Below are 19,555 nucleotides of genomic sequence, written 5' to 3' on the forward strand. Positions count from 1 at the left end.
AACCTTAACTGAATGGTAAATGAGGTGGTGATTTCATTATGTCATCCACAAGATAATACATAAGCAAGAAGAACCTGGGGGCAATTAGCCCCTTGAGAGATTCTAATATTTCAATAAGTCACAGAAATAAATTCTGAGCAATTTAAAGAAGAACTCTATTAATTGCGGTATTCTCTTTCCCATATTAAAAAAAAAATGGTTGCACGAGTTTCTTCTTGCCTTTTCCTATCAAGTATTTCTTGAACTTCTTTGTAACTTTTTAGCCCCCTCACATTTGCCTCTGGCTGATTTTAAATTATGCTAATTGGAAGAGAAGAAAATGCTGGTAATGGAATAAAATGGAATACTATTTCTTATAGCATCTGGTGCAATCTGAGCCATTTAAAAGTGCATCTTATGGAATAGAGCTCTGAATAAGCAGTGCCAGTCTGATTACAAACAACATGGGTCTCATTAGAATATGTCAATCTGATTGCTAGGTAGTGATACACTGCAGATTACTAGGCCATAATTGCCTCTTACATATTATGTGTATAATATATAGTTTCTCTGGGTGTATGTTAAAGCCACTTTCTCTCATGGCTATCTTTTCCAGCTCTATACAAAGAAATGCCTATGTTCCACTAAGCTGATTTTAACTGGGGTCCGTGAGTCCTAATTCTATTTTCTTCTGAGTATTCATCAAGTTTTCTACAGCAGTGCAATAAACAAAGAATTATGTCCAGAGCAATTGCCAGAAATAAGATATGTCAGGGGTCTATTACCCACTCAACTGGGAACCGTCAGTGGCTCAAGGCACTTCCTCCAAAAGGAAAGGGTAAAATAACTGAGGCTAAAGCCCACTGTAGCTCCATGTCTTAATTTGCTTGTTGATTTGTGTCATGCATTTTTTCATTGTCAAAATCCGTAACTGGAAGAATGCAAACATCTCAGCCTAGGTCATGACTTTGGTGCAAACTGTGCCCTTCACGGATGTAAAATCACCTATGTGAGCTCTGAAAGCAGGACTTCAACATTCCCACTTTCCAGGAGCACAATCTCTCCAACACTTGCTCTACACCGTACATACCCTATCCCTGCCGGTACTACAGCCACCTAGCCCAGCAATGTAAAAAAGCCAATCTCCACTCAGCTGCAAACCTTACTGAATACTTGGAATATGCCTTGGGGTGTAGAGGTAGAGGATTCAAGAGACTTGAGCTTTTGTATCGACTGTAAAGCTATAAGTGGTGCAACATGGGGTGAGTCTGATTGCTGCTCTTTCAGATTTTTCATCGGACACTCCAAAGAATAGATTTCCAAAATGTATTTTAGAGAATTTTTATTCCATGGGGATGTTAAAAGGGATTCATTTCCAAATAGATTTGCAAAAGATTAGGTTAAATTGGCAAAAATTGGTTTCTTTACTACAGGGCTTCTCAGAGTCTGTAATATACCAATGTGCCTTATGAATCTACAGAAAAGGGTTGTGAAATACATCATTGTTACTCAATCTTATTAGGCCATGGAGACTTCCCTGCCCTAACCTATCTTCCGCTGAACAATGCTCATTGACATCTTATCAGCCTAATGTCATATCTAAATACCCACTCTCTGTTGTGCTACATTTGGACAGAATCTCCTGCCAATGGACTCATTCACACAGCCTGACTGGTCCATACAGACATATGTGTTTGTAGCTCCTGCTTTCTATAGTAGTTTTCCATAGAATTGATTACACTGAATTCTCAGTGTAATCTCAGACATCCTGACAAAGTAGGGAGCACTTTCTCACGTTTTAAAAGTGAGTAAACAGAGTTTCAGGGAGGTTAAGTGATTTGCCCAAGGTCACACAGCCAAAAAGTAGCCAAAGTGGAATTCACATGAAGTTTTTTATTATATCATGCTCAGTTTCTACCTCAGTTAATTTTCCTCTTGTCTTGGGATCCATTTTTGCTTCTATTTAGTTAATAACTAGTCTCTCTTTGTCACAGGCCACCATCAAAGTGAAGAATGGCATTTGACAGGTGCTATCCATGGCTTTTATGCTTAGAACACCAAAATGATAATTAAGGAAAATCACTACCTTCTCCCCAGTTATATATCAGATGGTTGTATCTTAGTGATAACAGAGTATACTTTGCTTTTAGCAAAAAGTAGAATATGGAGATGAATTCTTACAAAACGTAGTGTGTTAGATGAACATTGTAGTTATGTTACAGTTCTTTTCCACTAGAGCTTACCAAAAACAAACAAGCAACATGACAAATCAGTAAAACAATAAGCCATTCGGCAACAGAATAGTCAAGCAGTGTTTAGGGAAGAGTGCAATGGCATATAAACCCGCTCACAATGGCATATAGCACTTTCATCAAACTGAAACATACCCACCTGCTAAACTGTTTGATGAGACAGGATGGAGCAACTTGGACTCATCACTGAGTATGCCAGGATGATACAGATGTTAGGAGCAAATAGCTGGAGTCCAGCAGCTTGTGTTTAAATCACATACTCTAATCCTTATTAGCAGCGTAGCCTTGGACTTGCTGTATGCCTTACTGTTCTCACCTATAAAATGGGGATAAGAGTACTTTTAACATAGGCTGTTGTGAGAATTTAGAGTTTAGTACCATGTCTGGTATTCAGTGAGTGTTCAAATACGTTAAAAAGAATGAAATCTTGTAAGTGTGGGCACTAACTCCAATTCTTATGAAGCCTTAGATCAAGGTTTTAAGGTCTAGTTCAGCTGATAGATGTCAAGGGGCTAGGGTGATGTGTTCTTGCACATTTTAGTTGTATTTTTATTTTCAAAGGAAAAAGAATGTTTTACATCTCTTGCCTGGTATTAGGGTTTATTTTATGCTCCCCACCCACCTCCTTCCTCCTAGGGAGACTGAGTGGCTAAGGGAATTTAAACCACGAAAGGCAGGCACTTTCATGTATAAACAAAAGATTGTGCCTAGAGAAAGTATAGAGATCTGCAATGCAGAAAGGCAAATGCAATTTCTAAAGCATCTGGATAAATGAGGATGTGAATGCAAATGTTAGAGCAAGTCTGAATGTTGTTTGTGCTTCTCAGCATCTCGGGGAAATGACCATTTGACGCTTGTGGGAGATCAAACTCAATGCTTGTAGATGCATTCACTTCTCCAAAACACTTTCCCTTTCTCTAGGTGCATGATTTTCATTTGTACTTGTAGAGACTCTCCAGCCACCCAACACTTTCAGTTCCTCTTCCTATGCTTACAAGAAAACAGATTTCCCACCTCCCAGGAGGTTATGTTTGGTTTGCGTGATTGGGTTCTGGCCAATGAGATAAAAGGAGTCAAAATAGAAGCCCTTTCTAAGCCTGGTCATAAAGGTTTCAAGACAATTGTCCACATTCTCTTCCCCTTATGTGATGCCCTTGGTCACGTAATGAACATGGCAGCATCGCAGTTGGGAAGGAGCTTGGATCCATGAGTCACTGCATGGAAAACAGTTGCCAGGAAAATTCTCTGGATCTTCATCACACTGTGAAGTAGGTTAGAAATAAATTTCGTCTGCGAAACCACTAAGAATATGGGGTCATTTATTAGAAGCTTGCATTCATTAGCACAAATAATATGAAATGTGACATTATACTACACTAAAATCAATTTCAAAATTACTACTAAGTTTACATGTGGCTGGACATTGAGTGTGGAAAAATAGACATTGGAGACTCTGAAAGGTAGGAGGGTGAGAAGGGGCTGAGGGATAAGAAATTACTTAATAGGTACAATGTACATTCTTTTGGTGATGGTTACTAAAAGCTCAAACTTCACCACTATGCAATATATCTATGTAACAAAACTGCACTGTACTCCTTACATTTATACATTTAGGCAGGGCGCGGTGGCTCATGCCTGTAATGCCAGCACTTTGGGAAGATGTGGCGGGTGGATCACCTGAGGTCGGGAGCTTGACAACAGCCTGGCCAACATGGTGAGACCCTGTCTCTACCAAAAATAAAAAAAATTAGCAGGGCGTGGTGATGTGCACCTGTAGTTCCAGCTACTCGGGAGGCTGAGGCAGGAGAATCACCTGGACCCGGGAGGTGGAGGTTGCAGTGAACTGAGATCATGCCAGTGTACTCCAGCCTGGGCAACAGAATGAGACTCCATCTCTAATAATAATAATAATAATAATAATAATAGTATATTTAACATATTACATGCGGCAATTTTGATACCACCCTACCAGCTCATTTTAGAACATGTAGGGAAAAAATACTTTGTGGGTTGACATTCTGTCTTGCTAAACAAGTGAGGGAGAAAATGCCAAACCTGATCCCTTTCAAATCACAAATATGCCACCAACTACCATACATATTAATATAGTTGATTCTATAGAGAGCAGCTTAAGTAAGGCATAAACACAAAGTAACCAGACATGACCCAGGTTCTGAAATTCTTTTTAAGACCCATGTTTTACAATGCTGCTGGTAACACTGAAGGCACACCCCTGCCCTTTGAAGCCAGATGCTCTTAGGGACTTTAGCTGAGATACTAAAATAAAACTTAAACCTGATGTTCAATCAATAGGTACTTTGCCAATTGATAATTTAATGAAATAGCATCACGAGGAGAGCATTAATCCTTAAAACTGTGGTCCTTAATATTTTTATATCCCATAGCAATTTAGAATTTGAGGAAATTTTGAAAACCTCCCCATCAAAGCACATATACAAATGTAATAACTGGCAATTGCTCAGTTTCTGGGATGCTGCTGGACCTGCTGGAGCACCAATGTACCCTCAAGGATCCATGGATCCTAGGTTGAAAGCACCTGGCAAGGATGGGTAACTGGTTGTTTGAATCAGTGACAAGGATGTAAGAGAGGAAACTAGGGATATTGAAGCAGAAAGTTTATATCATCAAAAAGCTACCGAGAATCACCACCATTTGTTGAGTTCTGGCTGGATGTCAGACACTGTGCTAAATGTTTCAATATATTTAATCTTTTTAAAGCTCTTGCATTGTAATTATCATACAAGCAAGGAAATGGGCAGAGAGAAGTTAAGAGACTTGCCCTAGACTGTATAATTAGTAAGTGGTGAAGCCTGAATGCCAACCAAAGTCTATAGTCTTAATTACAATGGTCTAAGTCAGATTTTCAAATGCATTGTTCTCAAGGGTGAAGAATCTTTAGAAGATAGTAATTTTTAACCTCTAAGTATGCTCAATTGGAATTTAAGACTTTTTTGTTTTAATTAAATGACAACAAATAATTAATTCATTTAGGCACACCGTATATATAGCAAAAGTTATTGAAAAGAGACAACCAGATTGCAGGGTTGTATACGGCAACTACTTTATTATTTTCAAATGCAAACTCTCTGCATTTAGTTTGCTATTTTACAATTTTACAAACTAGGTATAAAAGACCATAAATAAATGACATAAGTTATGTGTACCTAAAGTTCATGAAGGGAAGAAAAATACCTTGACAAATTAAAACAAAATAGAAAATCTATGTCTAACTCAAGAAATCACTCAAATTTTGGAACGTGTGAACCGAACAATGTTCTGTTAATTTCTTTTTCAGTATGAACTAAATTATAATATGCCTTATACATTCTAATTTTAACCACAGTCCTTGCATATTCCAACATACTTAGAGTGATACAAAAAATAAATGCACTCTTCAGTGTGTATCAATGCATGATGTTGTTTGGAGAATGTTAAATAAGTGAAAATATTGCTTCTAGAACTTTCCTTTACGGGTCAGAATTTAAGTGTCTTCAGACAAATATTGAGGCTATACGGGTGTACGGATTAATACACATATCCTTCACAGATTGAATACAAGAGGTCTCAGAACGCACACACCAGCAGTGTAGTGAGCACAACCTTTCTTTAAAATAAGAACGTTTTTCAACACACCAGAACATTTCACTCGTAAGATTGCTAAAAAATAACTTGGGGCCTGCATACACAAGGTGAAGCTACTTGATTTGGTGCAGTGGGGTAGTTTCCCGCTGCTCTAGAGATCGGCACATGAGTTAGCATTAGAGCTCACTCAGCCAGGGCTTGCTCACGGCTAGACCCAGACCCTGAAGTTGGCCTCCTACCTTTACCTCTGGAAAAGATGATCTGTTCAGAGATTCAACCTCATTTCTTTATACATATGTTTCAGGCATCAATGCATAGGCACATCCCTTAAAAAACATATTAAGGTCCCCACAAAGGGGTGAATTAACTTTGTCACTCTGGCATAGAATACAATGCCACACACCCTGTCAGAATGTAATAAATATTTATTGATGATTTTCTCTACTTATTCAACAATAAATGGTTCAGAATCTATTTTTTTTTCCTCATTTTTCCCTGATTTGATGTTATAGCTTATATAAATGGCCACAGTTTCTGCAACCATAGCTTAGGATAAGCAAGGCAGCCACTCAGATTATGAAAAATGGCAGTAAGTTGGCTGGAGTTTGGTATACATTATCTTATCAATACTGAATCTTCACACTTCGGAGCTCTGATCCTAGAAGGCTGATGCTCTTGTGAGGGCAATAGGAGTTAGCTGCGTATTAATTACTGTAGAACTTTCCTGGTAATTAGGGAATCTGAAATTGCCTGAGGCCATTTCATCCCAACGACCTTAACCTCAGGAGTCACTGGCATGCATTTTTCTGTGATATTGGGAGACAAAGTATTAATCCAGGACACACCATCTCAAAGCTGACACACATATCTACGTTCATCTCCAAAAGTATATGAATTGCATATATTTGTTCGCATTCAACAAGTCCATTTATGCAGGAAAACAAAGGCTACTTGTACTCCATTTGGGGTTACCAAACACATTCCATCTCCTTCTCTCTCTCCGTCGAGGAACTGATGATTCAGATGAGTTCAATCAGAATGTGTAATTTTGACGATGGGTTGTCACCTGAATGGATTTATATTTTCAATTACTTCACCATTAAGGTGAAAATGCCTCTGTCCAAAGCTGTAGAATTCTTATTAAGGTTAGTGTGACGGCTACAAAATACACGTATAGATCCAGGATGCTGAACATCTCTGGGTTGTCTTTCCAAGGGGACGGTCTCCAGGTCCACTGCATCATGTGGTTCTTCATCTTGAAACCGGTGGAAAACTAGAACTCTCCAGGTGTAGCATTCCATAACATTCACGGGTAGTCCTAAGCATGAGGCTACACACATCCACATCCACACACAGACACGCACGCATACACACACACTCACACCTATGTACACACATCAAAAGAGATAGTCAGCTCATATTTAGTCTAAGAAAAAAAATATATTTATATCACTGCAACGGCACACCCTGGGTAAAATGTTACTTCCGCAATGCATATCATAGGCAGCTCATGGAACTGGCTTTGTTTTGTGTAGTTGCACCTGACCTGGTGTCCATAGTAAGACCTGTAGCATTTGGTCACTTGCTGCCACACCAATGCAGCAGTGACATACAGGAATGAAATATGGAAATACATATAAATAAAACCGCAAAGAGTCCGGGGGCAAGGGCTCTGCAGAGCTGGTGCTGTGAGACAGTGCATTCCTCAGTGCAACTGGAGAACAGATGCTGAATCTGAAGTGTTTGCTGTTTCTTTCACTGGGAAAGGGGATTTGAAAGTCACACATTTATTCTTTTTCAGGTATAGGTGTTGTTTCGTCAGTGTCTTTGCCCCAGAACTGGCGTAACTGAAGTAGAAGAAACACATTTAGACGGAACTGAGAAGGGCGTGTTCTGTTTTCTTCCATGGGTTTTGTAATCAACAGGAAGGGCTGTGAGGCCAAGATAGCAGAATCTACTCCCTGTAGATAAAAGAGCAAGACTTTAGACAAAACGTCAACCAACACTGTGAGCCAATTGTCAACCACTACTGTAAGAAGGAATATATAGGTTCACAGAAGTTGGTATTCTTCAGTAAGAGCAGTTCAGTGGGGAGATCACGAACTATACTTTCCTTTTCTGAAAAATAGCAATTAGAAAAACAAAAAGAATGTTTACTAACAGCTTAATTACAACTCTGAGATAGGCACTATTCTTACCTCCAGTATAGGGATGAGGAAATTAAGCATAAGGAGGCTAAGTACCCTGCCTAATGCCATACCCTCTGGAGTGGCAAGGCTGGGATTAGACCCCACAAAGTTCTAGTCGATATTTATGCTTTAACCACTGTTGAACGGCCTGTCTATGAAATGAAAATCCTGACTTGTTTCAGTTCACAATCTACCCATAGTCAACAATAATGATTGAAAAATGCAAACTAAGAAGTGAAAAAAAGTGGTTATTTTTCTTAACAAGAGAGTAACTCCTGATAAACTGAAGTATCTAACGCAGCGAAAGAGCTGTACTCTCTACATGTAAGCAGGCGGGAGAGAGGGAACACGGGACACAGGGAGAGACTTGCTCTGTCAATGACACAGGTCTTCTAGGCTCAAGCCTCCTTCCGCATACCACGAACTAATCCGCCTCAGGCTGGAATTCTAGACATCAGCCTGGAATCGAACAAGGTTGGCACGCAGCAACGGAATCGTCGTGGCTCCTCATTGTCCATATATTTGTCAAATAATCAACTCAAACCAAAGGAAGTTCCCTTCTTTCATTTGTAACAACCAACTATCCAGATTACTTATTGAACTATACCTCCCACCACAGTGACCATGTTTAGCAGCTGGTGGCCCCAATCAAAGGGCAGTAATTTAGACCAAAATGCACTTTTATAGATTATTTTGCCTATTTTATCAAATCACTTGTTTGTTTTGCATATGTGTACATTTATCGTGTAGAGAATAACATATATTTTTTTGTGGTAAATGACCATATTTAAAATTGTAGAAAACACTTTAGTCTATTTAAAGAGAGAGAAATAGTTTTCTGGCCAGGTGTTGTAGCTCATACCTGTAATTCCAGCACTTTGGGAGCCCAAGGAGGGAGGACTGCTTGAGTCCAAGAGTTCGAGACCAGCCTGGGCAAAAGAGCAAGATCTCATCTTTACCAAAAAAAAAAAAAATGAGCCAGACATGGTTGTGCACACCTGTGGTCCCAGCTACTCAGGAGGCTGAGGTGGGAGGATTGCTTTGGCTTGGAAGACACAGGCTGCGGGTGCCATGATTGCACCACTGCACTCCAGTGGCGACTGAGTGAGACCCTATCTCAAGAAAGAAAGAAAGAAAGAAAGAAAGAAAGAAAGAAAGAAAGAAAGAAAGAAAGAAAGAAAGAAAGAAAGAAAGAAAGAAAGAAAGAAAGAAAGAAAGAAAGAAAGAAAGGAGGGAGGGAGGGAGGGAGGGAGGGAGGGAGGGAGGGAGGGAGGGAAGGAAGGAAGGAAGGAAGGAAGGAAGGAAGGAAGGAAGGAAGGAAGGAAGGAAGGAAGGAAGGAAGGAAGGAAGGAAGGAAGGAAGGAAAGTTTGCTCATAAGTTATCCAGAAACAAATTTTATTTAAGCAATTTAAAATTATAAATGTGGGTTAGGGTATTACTACCCACACCTTGAAGAAGCCATTTGTTAGCCACTAAGGCTGTTCATTTTGACAATTATGTAAAAATGACAGAAAAGTCATCAAATCTACTTTCTAACTATTTCCTCTCTGGAAATCAGTCAAGTCCATCAAATGTAGTTTTTGAAACCTGAATGTGCAGGAATTTCATCAGGTAGGCAGGTATTTGAAGTATGAAGAGAACATGAATATGATCTTAAAACTCTAGAGTGTATTCCACATCCTATGGACACACAAGGTTGGTGATGGTTTCTTTTGCTACTAGAAATTCTTAGAGGAGAAAGAATGGTCTCATAAACATGTGTTGCCTTTCAGTCTGCCAATTCCTTCTCCACTTAACATCTGGATATCAATAGATATTACTTAAACACATTTGTAATATTAAGTGGACAATTTGGGGACTTGTATGTATGCAAAAATGATTGGACATTTGAAGTGAGACGTATGGGAATGTGAAGACTTGTATCTACTTAATGCCAGGATAAGAGTTGAGTGAAATGAGCCTTCTCCTCACCATTGAATTCAGGCAACTCCTTTAACATGGGAAATTTCTTAAACAGAGACCAGACAAAGCATGTGGTCTACGTAGGGTCATGAGTTAAAGATAATTCATTGTGACTAAATAAACAAAGGCTTGTTCCTTTGAGTCAGTTGTGACGACATCCAAATGTCTTTACCATCCAGTTCTTTTCATTGCAACAGAATTTTAGTTGTGTGTATCACTGTCTTTCCCATTACAAAACAATAATTTTATAAATGTCAAGGCTAAATAATGCCTGTTTATCCTGCCAGCATAACTTGAAAGGTCTACCACCATTGTATAAATATGTATTTACCTCCAAACTCTCATAAATCCATTTAAGTGAAGAAGCTTCACTGCATGACCCCCCCTACCACTGAACTTCATTTCACCCCACTCTGGCATGTTGTAATAAAACAATTGGGGTCACAAGTGAAAGACAGATGAATAATACTTGGACAATGTTGGAGGAAGAAGTGCACCTTTCTTCTGTGGAACTCACCGCGTTTCACTTAAGAATATTTCATACACACTTGCAACACCACCATGCATTAGGAAAGGTGTTATTATTAAGGTATCATTATCTCTCTAATTTCCAGGTGGAGGAACGGAGTTATAAAGAAAAGTGGAGCGAATTTCCCAGTGTCAACATTTCAGTTGGCTTCAGAATCCATAGCTGTCCGGATGCCAGAGTCTGGCTCTGCGCCCTGGGAAACAATGCATCATTCCTATTGTTCTCACATTTCTCTTCTAAAACTTCATGGAGGCAGTGGAGAGAGTTAACACTTTTACTGTTGCTGGATATTATTTAAGGCACTTGGAAAGTCCTTTTCTGGCCTTTGCATTGGCCTTGACTCTAATATATGCATATGTTGAAATTTTTAAGATTCAGAAGGCGACCTTTGAATAAAATAAGATTTCATACTTCACCTCTCTTTTGATCCTTCCCTGATTACTTCATTTACAGAAATACCTGCTGAGCAGGAACAAAACACCACCAGCATAGTATATAATGTTAATTTGTTAGGCTATTTCAGAATGGACTTGTTCTCTTTTGAAATGGTCTGCTTTTAATATGTTCAGTGTTTAGAAAACACCTTGTCTTAAGTTGTTGACTTTAAGAAAAAAAAAAAAAAACTTTTAATTATTCCATGTATGCAAGGTAACATTCTATTGTAGTTAAAATATAATGCCAGCTGGGCGCAGTGGCTGATGCTCTGGGAGGCCCAGGCAGGTGGACCGTCTGAGGTCAAGAGTTCGAGACCAGCTGGGTCAATGTGGTGAAACCCTGTTTCTACCAAAAATACAAAAATTAGCCAGGCGTGGGTGGTGGGTGCCTGTAATCCCAGCTACTCAGGAGGCTGAGGCAGAATTGTTTGAACCCAGGAGGCCAACGTTGCAGTGAGCCAAGACTGCCCCACCGCACTCCAGCCTGGGCAACAGAGTGAGACTCTGTCTTAAATAATAATAGTAATAATTATTATTATTTTTTTACCAACCAAGCAAAAAAAAAAAAAAGTCCTATATTTTTCAGCTTTTAACACGAATATCCAGAACTCCTAGACTTTTGCAAAAGTGGTGATAAAACAAAAATTGTTGGAGTAGTTTTAAAAACAAATTTCACATTCCTTCTGAACAGAAAAGCTTTTACAACTCATGTTGCAAAAAAGGTTTTTACTAAACTGTCATGATTTGACAGCATCAAATTTAACATTCCTTGCTCTATAAGAAATAGCTTTCAGGATACAACCAAGGGGAAAAAAAGGTCGTTAAAATCAGCAACTCTTGTTTAAAAGTGATAAAAATGAAATAACTCAAAAAAAAAAAAAAAAAAAAAGAAAAGTTAAAATGTGTCCAGTCCAAAGTTATGTCCTTTGCTTCTAGGAATGAACAAACTCAATGCCGGGATGTAAAAATAGAAGCTTTGCAAGCTAATAGGTTCATGATGTGCAGTGCATTTTTCAGTAGGTCAACTTTCTGATCATGAGGAAGCCAAGGCGAGTTCCAAGTCTTACCACTGGCATCTTGGTAAATCCTCTTTGGCCCTGTTTGGGGACAGAGTTTCCTGGAGCAGGAGAGAAAATGAGGCTAATGGAAAAGTCTCCCCATTACTTCTCCACTGAGGTAAACTCTCCAAAGGAGAGAGGAAGACTCCTGTATTTGCTGCCTGGTGCCCAGAAGATACTCAATAAATATGTGTGCCATGAATGAATGGCACCAAAGGACAGGAGGAGCCCTTCGTGATGGAAAGCACACAGCCAACAGCCAGCGAGTGTCTAGGACCATCCCTCAGAGCCTGACCTCATCTGGTTCATATGTCACTTCTCCCCAGAAGAATAGCAGGGAAACCACACTGTGTTTGGTCTCCTCTTTCACTGTCATAAAAGGACTGAAATCCCAAAAAACATCGACACAACCTGAGAGACGTGAGAGAGTATTTTTCTGTTTTCAGTATTTCGAATGAGATCCAGTTTAAAACACGAAAGAAGTTTTCACTGGAGAAAAATTCATTCTCGGTTTTTGGACTTACCTTGCAGATCTGGGGTCCCTCCTTTAAAGGAGCGAAGTGTGAACGTTCTCTATTCCAGATTGTCACAGCCCACTATCCATAAGATAGGACAAGTTTGTAGAGTCCTAAAATAAGACTTTATATGGCACAGCCTCAGGCCCAAAGAAACAGACCTCATTTGTCCAGTTAGGGATTATGGGGCTTGGTTTTTTGTATATATATATATATATATATTTTTTTTTAAATCCACTTTCCCTTTCTTTCCAGCCCCCTGCGTCATAGGAATTCACCAGGTGGCTTGAGCACTGAAGAGGCAACACTAATGAGCCACGTCGCTTTCTCCTAGGATGTTTTTTCCCCCATGGTATGAACCAAGCCCTAAAAGCCACAGCTGAGTCCTTAAAACATGTTCCTGGGCATGGTCTTCATTCCAGTGAAAGAGAGATGACTGTAATTTATGCCACAAACAAAATACAATGGTTGTAATTCCACATGGAGAGAGAATCAAGGATGTCTCAGAAGCTCAGTGTCCGGCAGCAGATACAGCATCAAAACTCGGAGGCAGTGTTCTATTTCTATAGGTACATGTATTTTACAGACTGGTGATGAACAGAAAAGTACTTCTGAGAAACGATTTGTTCCAGGTCTAATTCAGATGACCGGCAGTCATTTCTGTAAGCCCCACAGGTTCAGCAATCTGTACACCAAGCAACGCTGCAGACATTTTTTTAAATTTCTTTAATTTCAGAGGGCGAAGACGAAGTAAAAAAAGTGCAGTTCTTCAATTAAAGTGCATGGATGAGGTAAACTAATTTCAAGAGTTTTGAGTTTATTCAGTACTGGCTCAGACAGGAACCATTCTGCCGTGCATCTGCTGCATTTGGGTTCGCATTGCCTGGACGCTGCTCAAAATCTTATTCTGGTGCGTGATGGCTGTGATACCAATTCTTGCCAGGTCCCTGTACATAGGGCGACAAAAGAGGGACAGAAAAAGTCATGGGGGCTGACAGTCTCTTTTCTAGGGCTTCATGCAGACACACATTTGAATCAGCCACAATTAATACAGCACGACAAGGCAGGTGTATTAAAAAGTTTCATTAAGCAATTTAATGCAACAATGTAGCTACTTTATAGAGGCTGTGTAAAATTACACTCAATCAAAACGAGAGGCATTCCAGTTTGTTTTTGCTTTTTTTTTAAATGAGTAGGATGATTATGCAGCTCAAAGCAAAAAAAAAGAAAATACTATTAAATCTAGATTTACCCTTTCGTGTTACATCGTTGAGTACTTACTCCTGGTTCACGTGCACCACAGCCTCTAGTGTGGTATAACCGGCAGCTGTGAAGTTATCCTTATACCGGTCCATTTTAATGGCCTGGAGCCAATCGCCCACTGATACCACAGCAGAGAATTCAGGGGAGCTTGGATCCAACAAGGCAGTGTTAGGTCTAGAAACAGAACAAGAAAATATAAGCAGAATGGAGGTACCAGAGAGACAAGAAGACTGAAATCTGATTGCCTCAAATTAGGCAAGGAGAACCAAAAAGCTAAGAGAAGGTTTTAAATGGAACAACTGTTGTTAAATGTAACCATGCGATATTTTGCTCTTAATTTCACAAAGCTGCTAAACCATATATCAATCATCCTATTTGTTCTTAATTCTATTTCCTGCGCTTGTTTTATGTGGCCCTCTGAGGGCATTCATGCTCATAGCAGGTCTTTTAACACCCAAGCCTGGGGTGAAGACTGGGAGAGCCCTCATGGCTGAAACCTGTTCAGTCTTTGCAGAAAGAGTCCAATCCCTGCCAGCACTGAATATTACAGACTTTCGTTCAGCAACTATGGAAACCCTAGTGAAGTATGAGTAAGGAAAACTGCGAGCTTGCAAGCTGCCAGACTGGATGGAAGCAGAGAAAACAGCAAGAATTCAAGTCCAGCATGCTTCCAGCCAGGTCTGCAGGCAGACTTGGGGCATTCAAACAAACTTGGGACAGCAGGGAGTTAATCCCCTCTTTAATCAACCCATGCCTGACCAGCACGAGTGCCAAGGCTGGCAGAAGAATGGCCACTTTGATCACTGTTTGGATTGCGGAATGTGCTTCTCGTATTCCCTTGCTGGGGTTCCTGAATAATGATTTCAACAAATTCAAAGCACTTCTTATTAACTTATTTATTAGTTTACTCATTTCTTAGGCCAGGTGTTTTCTATTAGGTCACTGTCACAAGCAATTACAGGTAGGAATTCTACCTTTCCTAATGATATTGACACATAAAAAATCATTTACTAATAAAAACTATTAAGAGAATTACAGTTAGCCATCCTCATCATCCAATTGCTTAATAATCAGAGTAGGGCTTCATGGGGGCATTTTATACTACCTTTATTATAATAACCTGTAGAAAAATACTGCTACTTGTTAAGTCATAGTTTTTGAACTTGTTTTCCCTAAAAATTACAGAATGTGTTTGATCTTAACACTTTGACCTGATTTTCAATGTGATACTATATTTAAGTACAAACATTTAAATCAGAATTATATCATTACTACTAAATTTTCAACCAAAAAACCCTTTCCTTGTAAAAACAAAATTAAGTCAATATAATGCTTTAATTTTCTACATAGCAGAATTAATCCAATTCGATTTTTTACATTTTAATTTTCATCTAAATCGACTTGATTTGTATTTTTTATATAAATATTTTAACAAAGACATGTTTTTTATCAATCAGTTTCATGTCCAAATAATACCTTGCCATTGTAACCTTTCTTTTGTGTCCATTATTTCAATATGAATTTGATTTTCTAAGTACAATTCTGTAAATGTTTATAGCAAAAAGAGTCAAAATGTAATTATTCTTTCAATTTTGAGTCAATAACAAATGTTACCACATAGAATTTTGGACATTTAATTGAGTGTCACTATAAAGCAATAATATTTGTTATTAGACAAAAGCCAATAGTTTGCATTTACTTCTGACTTTAAGTCAAAAGCGTTAATGAGGAAGATGTAGGCTCTGAGCAGTGACAAGGTCAAAACGACCTTACAATGAAAATATCTTCACTCAAAGTCAATAATTTTAAGGGTTGTTCTGAAGCTTGTTCTGGAAGCCTTTGTGCTCTTGGTGGCACACCATGACATTAGCCTAATTTTGTGCTGAGTCACATACCATGTTATACTACGTCTCATTATAGGTAAGCCATAATAAGCTTCAAAGCTATTTAAGTACCATCAGCGAAAAGAATTTAGAACTGATAATAGTGTATCTAATACCTCAACTTGTTTTGTACCTTGGGGCAAAGCAGATGCTATGTGGTAAGAGTGGTTGAATGACTTATGCTAACAGAAGAAGTACCAAACACCATAAAACTGGCCTTGAATGGACCCTCAGAAAAAATACATGGGCTCTGGTGCTGAAGATCTAAAAGGTGGAAGAGAAGTCAGCTGGATCTGGAAAGGAGGCCTTATAGTCATCTATTTCACCCTCTTGGAGAACAGAAGAACAAGAAATAGCCTCACAATAGTAGGAGACTTTTTTTATTTTTTAGTTCACATAGTGACCAAGTGGCAGAGGTGAAATGTTAATTCAATCCTTTTCAGTTTTCTCTGAAAAGAGCTAGACCATTGAGGATTTTGTGTAGTGGCTAATGACAGGGATTTGAAAACCTGGAGGAGAATATCGGGTATCTCTACTATCTATTCCACAGTTCTCTCTTTTTTTTTTTTTTTTTTTTTCACGTAATGTGTACTCCTTCTCTTTTAGGATCTTTAGTCTAAGTTTTCAGGAAAAAGATGAGAGGAGAACACCACAGGGCCTGCAAAGATCGGAAGGCCTTAAATACTGTGGGAGAAAATGTCCTATTTTTAACACAGGATCATGATGAAACAGAAGCCTGTGAGGAGCCCAGATTTGGAGATGAGTGAGTGTCTCACCTCTCGCAGGCCTGAGTCACCTGGTCTATTATGCCTGTATTCTAAAATTATTTAACTGATAAAGATGGTCGACACCCTTTCAGAAGAGACTACTGATATGTAGATATCCCGAATCTTATACCAGTAAAGTCCATTCTCCATATAGAAAGTCCTCACTGAACTTGTAGGACTTACAGTATCTTTATGTTCTCTACAGACTGATATGCTTCTTCATTTTGCTCATTCCAAGAAGATAAGTACCTCTTTTAGGTGGTCCAATCATTTTGGTCTTTAAAATCATTCCCAAACATTCATCTGCATGCTTTGTAACTCAATCATTTCCTATCTTGGCCCTGTTTCCTCCTACTCTGAAAGACTCAGAAAAGGGAAACCAGAAGAACTGAAAATTAATGAATCTCTTTCTTACAATTAACACTGTATAAGTCAACTTAAAATTGCTGTGCTTAGAGACCTGTCTTCTAATCTTTATTTCTTACTATTCCAATGTTTCTGCCCCATTTCAAAATATAGCTGATCTGAACATCTTCTAAAAGTACATTTCATCCCTCTTCCTAAATTTCAGGTCTGGCATCCTAAAATAGGCACTTCAGTTATTTCTTTGCTATTATTACTTTTTAAAGCTTTTTCCTTATAACTATTTGATGCCTGACAGGTATTAAGTTATTCAAAATGCTGAACAGAACTACCTTAAATACTGTACTAATTGAGAAAGAAGCCACCCAGTTTGCAGAGAGCCGTGAACTGGCCTCTGATGAAAAGGCAGGAATTTAAGTGAGTCACCACTTGCCTGCCTCCTCTAACGTGTTCTTTCATACATCACTATTAAGTAAGCATGGCTGACCTGGAGCTCTCCGTCCCTGTCCTCTTCAAGCTGTTGGGGTTGCGGATGAGTTTGTCCAACATGTTGACAATCTGCCCAAATTTAGGCCTGTCGCTTCTCTCCTTCTGCCAGCAGTCTAGCATCAGCTGGTGGAGTGCAATGGGGCAGTCCATTGGAGGGGGTAACCGATAGCCTTCCTCAATGGCTTTAATCACCTATGGAAGACAACAGGATCGTACGTTAACCTGCCAGGCAAAGCTGCTATTCAAGGTTCACCCTTCTGACTGGCATGTTTCTTGTGCATGAAGCTGCCAGCAAGCTGGAGCCTGGGAACAGCTCCAACTGCTTCACATGAGCCAAAGCTAGACCTGAGTATCACTGGCAACAGGAGAGGGAAGCCAGCTGTTGCTATGAAATGTACTCTAAAGGGAAGACGCATCAATCACCAATGTTCCCAAGTGGCTAGAGCCCAATCAGATCTGCAATGTGGTGTCAGTTTTGGTGATGGCCCTCAGAGATCACATGGCCCTGCCCCCTGCCTCCAGTCCCCTGCCCCACTCCATTCTGCTCTTCAACATTAGCACACCTAAACACTCTTAGCAAAAGAGACTCTGACATAGTGCTAAAGACCTCCCTTGGGAAGCAATTAATAGCTGTCTCCAAAATGGAATTTTCTTTGCATCCTTTTAAGCCCCCATCCTCTTACATAGACAGCTAGTGGGTCAACACCAGAGTCCAAGTCCAGATGCCCAGCCATTTTTTCTTTTGGATTATTTTACCCCTAGACACCAATTCTGAATTTCTTTCTTAGTCTCAGTTGGCTGTCAGTCGACCCTGTTAAAGGTGTTAGTAAGTAGATTTTTTTTAAAAAAAGTAAAAAACAATTTAAAAAATTCCTTCTTTTGGGGCATTTACATTTTGAAGGAGACCCTCTCACATCTAAGGAAGGAAGCTACAATGGTAGATGATAATTGTCTTATTGGCCAAGACCATCGAAAGTGCCCAGAGCAGTCTACTTGCCTAGTAAGTCATCAATAACTCATTCAACAGTCTCTTTGCTAATTCTAATTTTTCTCATCTGTCTTCACAGGCATTAAATTATTTTCTTATAGACTTTTCCCTAACATCCTCCCCCCACTTTGGGGTATAAATTCCAATAAAGTAATATGGTAGGACATACCAAATTTATAGAGAATTACTTCACAGCTTTTTGGCTACTCATTATCTTTGTTTATGGATATCCTCTGAGATTCTGGAGGTGCTTTTATTTGTTTGGGAGTCTAAACATTTTATTTGCTTTAAATCACTCCATTTATTTTTCTTTCTATCAACATGATAGCTGCCAGGGAGATAACCAGTGGTTGAGCCATCCCAATGACTTCATTGGACTCACCCTGTGGTGGGTCTATTGACTGCTCAGAAATTGGCCTTCGACAGAAAACAGTCTGTTGGGTCCAGTGTCTTTGGATTAGTATGACTGTGGTCTTCTTAATTAGAGCACTGTTTCAGTTTAACAAATCATCTTGTGATTTATTGAGCCCTCTGATCCTTTTTCTCCTATGTATTTTGCCAATATCATGTATCAGTATCACCTACTTTTCTTTGTAAAGCAGACTTCTCTATGCTGTCTTATTGAACCTTATTCTATTTGTTTCTAGCAATTACACTACGTCAGTTTGATCACCTGGGTTTCTTTTATCTTTCCAGGTGCATGATGTTGACTCTAGACTTGATGAGAACATTTTGCACTGAATTGAGGAGAATGAAAGCAGTATTGGGCTGATGCCAGGGGAACATATATTGTTATAACCCCTCAGACTGATTAATGCTCTTTCATAAGCTCCCTATCCACTGCCAGCTTGGAAGATGGCTCATAGGTTAGCAAAGCATATTTTCTCAGTTTACTGCTAAATATTTTGGGGGGCAGAGGATTAAACCAAACAAAAAACTTGCTAAGTTTGACATATTTTCAACAGTTACTTTCACTCCATTTACCATATGCCAAATTAATTCTACACATCAAAGTAATTCTCCAGATACACTTCCTATTGATTCCTGTTCTACATAGAATCCAACACAGAGACAAATAATAGATCAATATTATTTGTGAGCAAGAAATGGCTTCAGATGCCTTTTCATGGAGAAAGCCAGAGAACTGAAAGTTCAAAACAAAAGAACTGTTTTAATGTATATGTATATAGAAACTGCCAAAATTACAGATCTGAACATATTTAGGGTGGAAAAACTGACATCTTTAGATTCTCTGTTCTTACGAACATTTGGTCATGACT

The 19,555-nt window shown here is 39.1% G+C and overlaps 1 protein-coding gene across 3 annotated transcripts in view; it reads right to left on the bottom strand.

Annotated features, from left to right (window-relative positions):
- Positions 1-5,296: 5,296 nt before the first annotated feature.
- EPHA4 (EPH receptor A4) overlaps positions 5,297-19,555 on the bottom strand; it is a 154,452-nt gene continuing 140,193 nt past the window's right edge. Inside the window, exons 15-18 of one of the 3 annotated variants that reach the window (XM_077956430.1) lie at positions 17,286-17,479; positions 13,804-13,959; positions 12,532-13,469; positions 5,297-7,795 (exon numbers count right to left, since the gene is read on the bottom strand). In XM_077956430.1, coding sequence (XP_077812556.1) covers positions 13,355-13,469; positions 13,804-13,959; positions 17,286-17,479 — 465 coding nt within the window. In that variant the 3' untranslated portion in view covers positions 5,297-7,795; positions 12,532-13,354. 3 annotated transcript variants of the gene reach the window in all.

This window comes from Macaca mulatta, chromosome 12 (genome assembly GCF_049350105.2).
Source record: "Macaca mulatta isolate MMU2019108-1 chromosome 12, T2T-MMU8v2.0, whole genome shotgun sequence".
NCBI lineage: Eukaryota > Metazoa > Chordata > Mammalia > Primates > Cercopithecidae > Macaca > Macaca mulatta.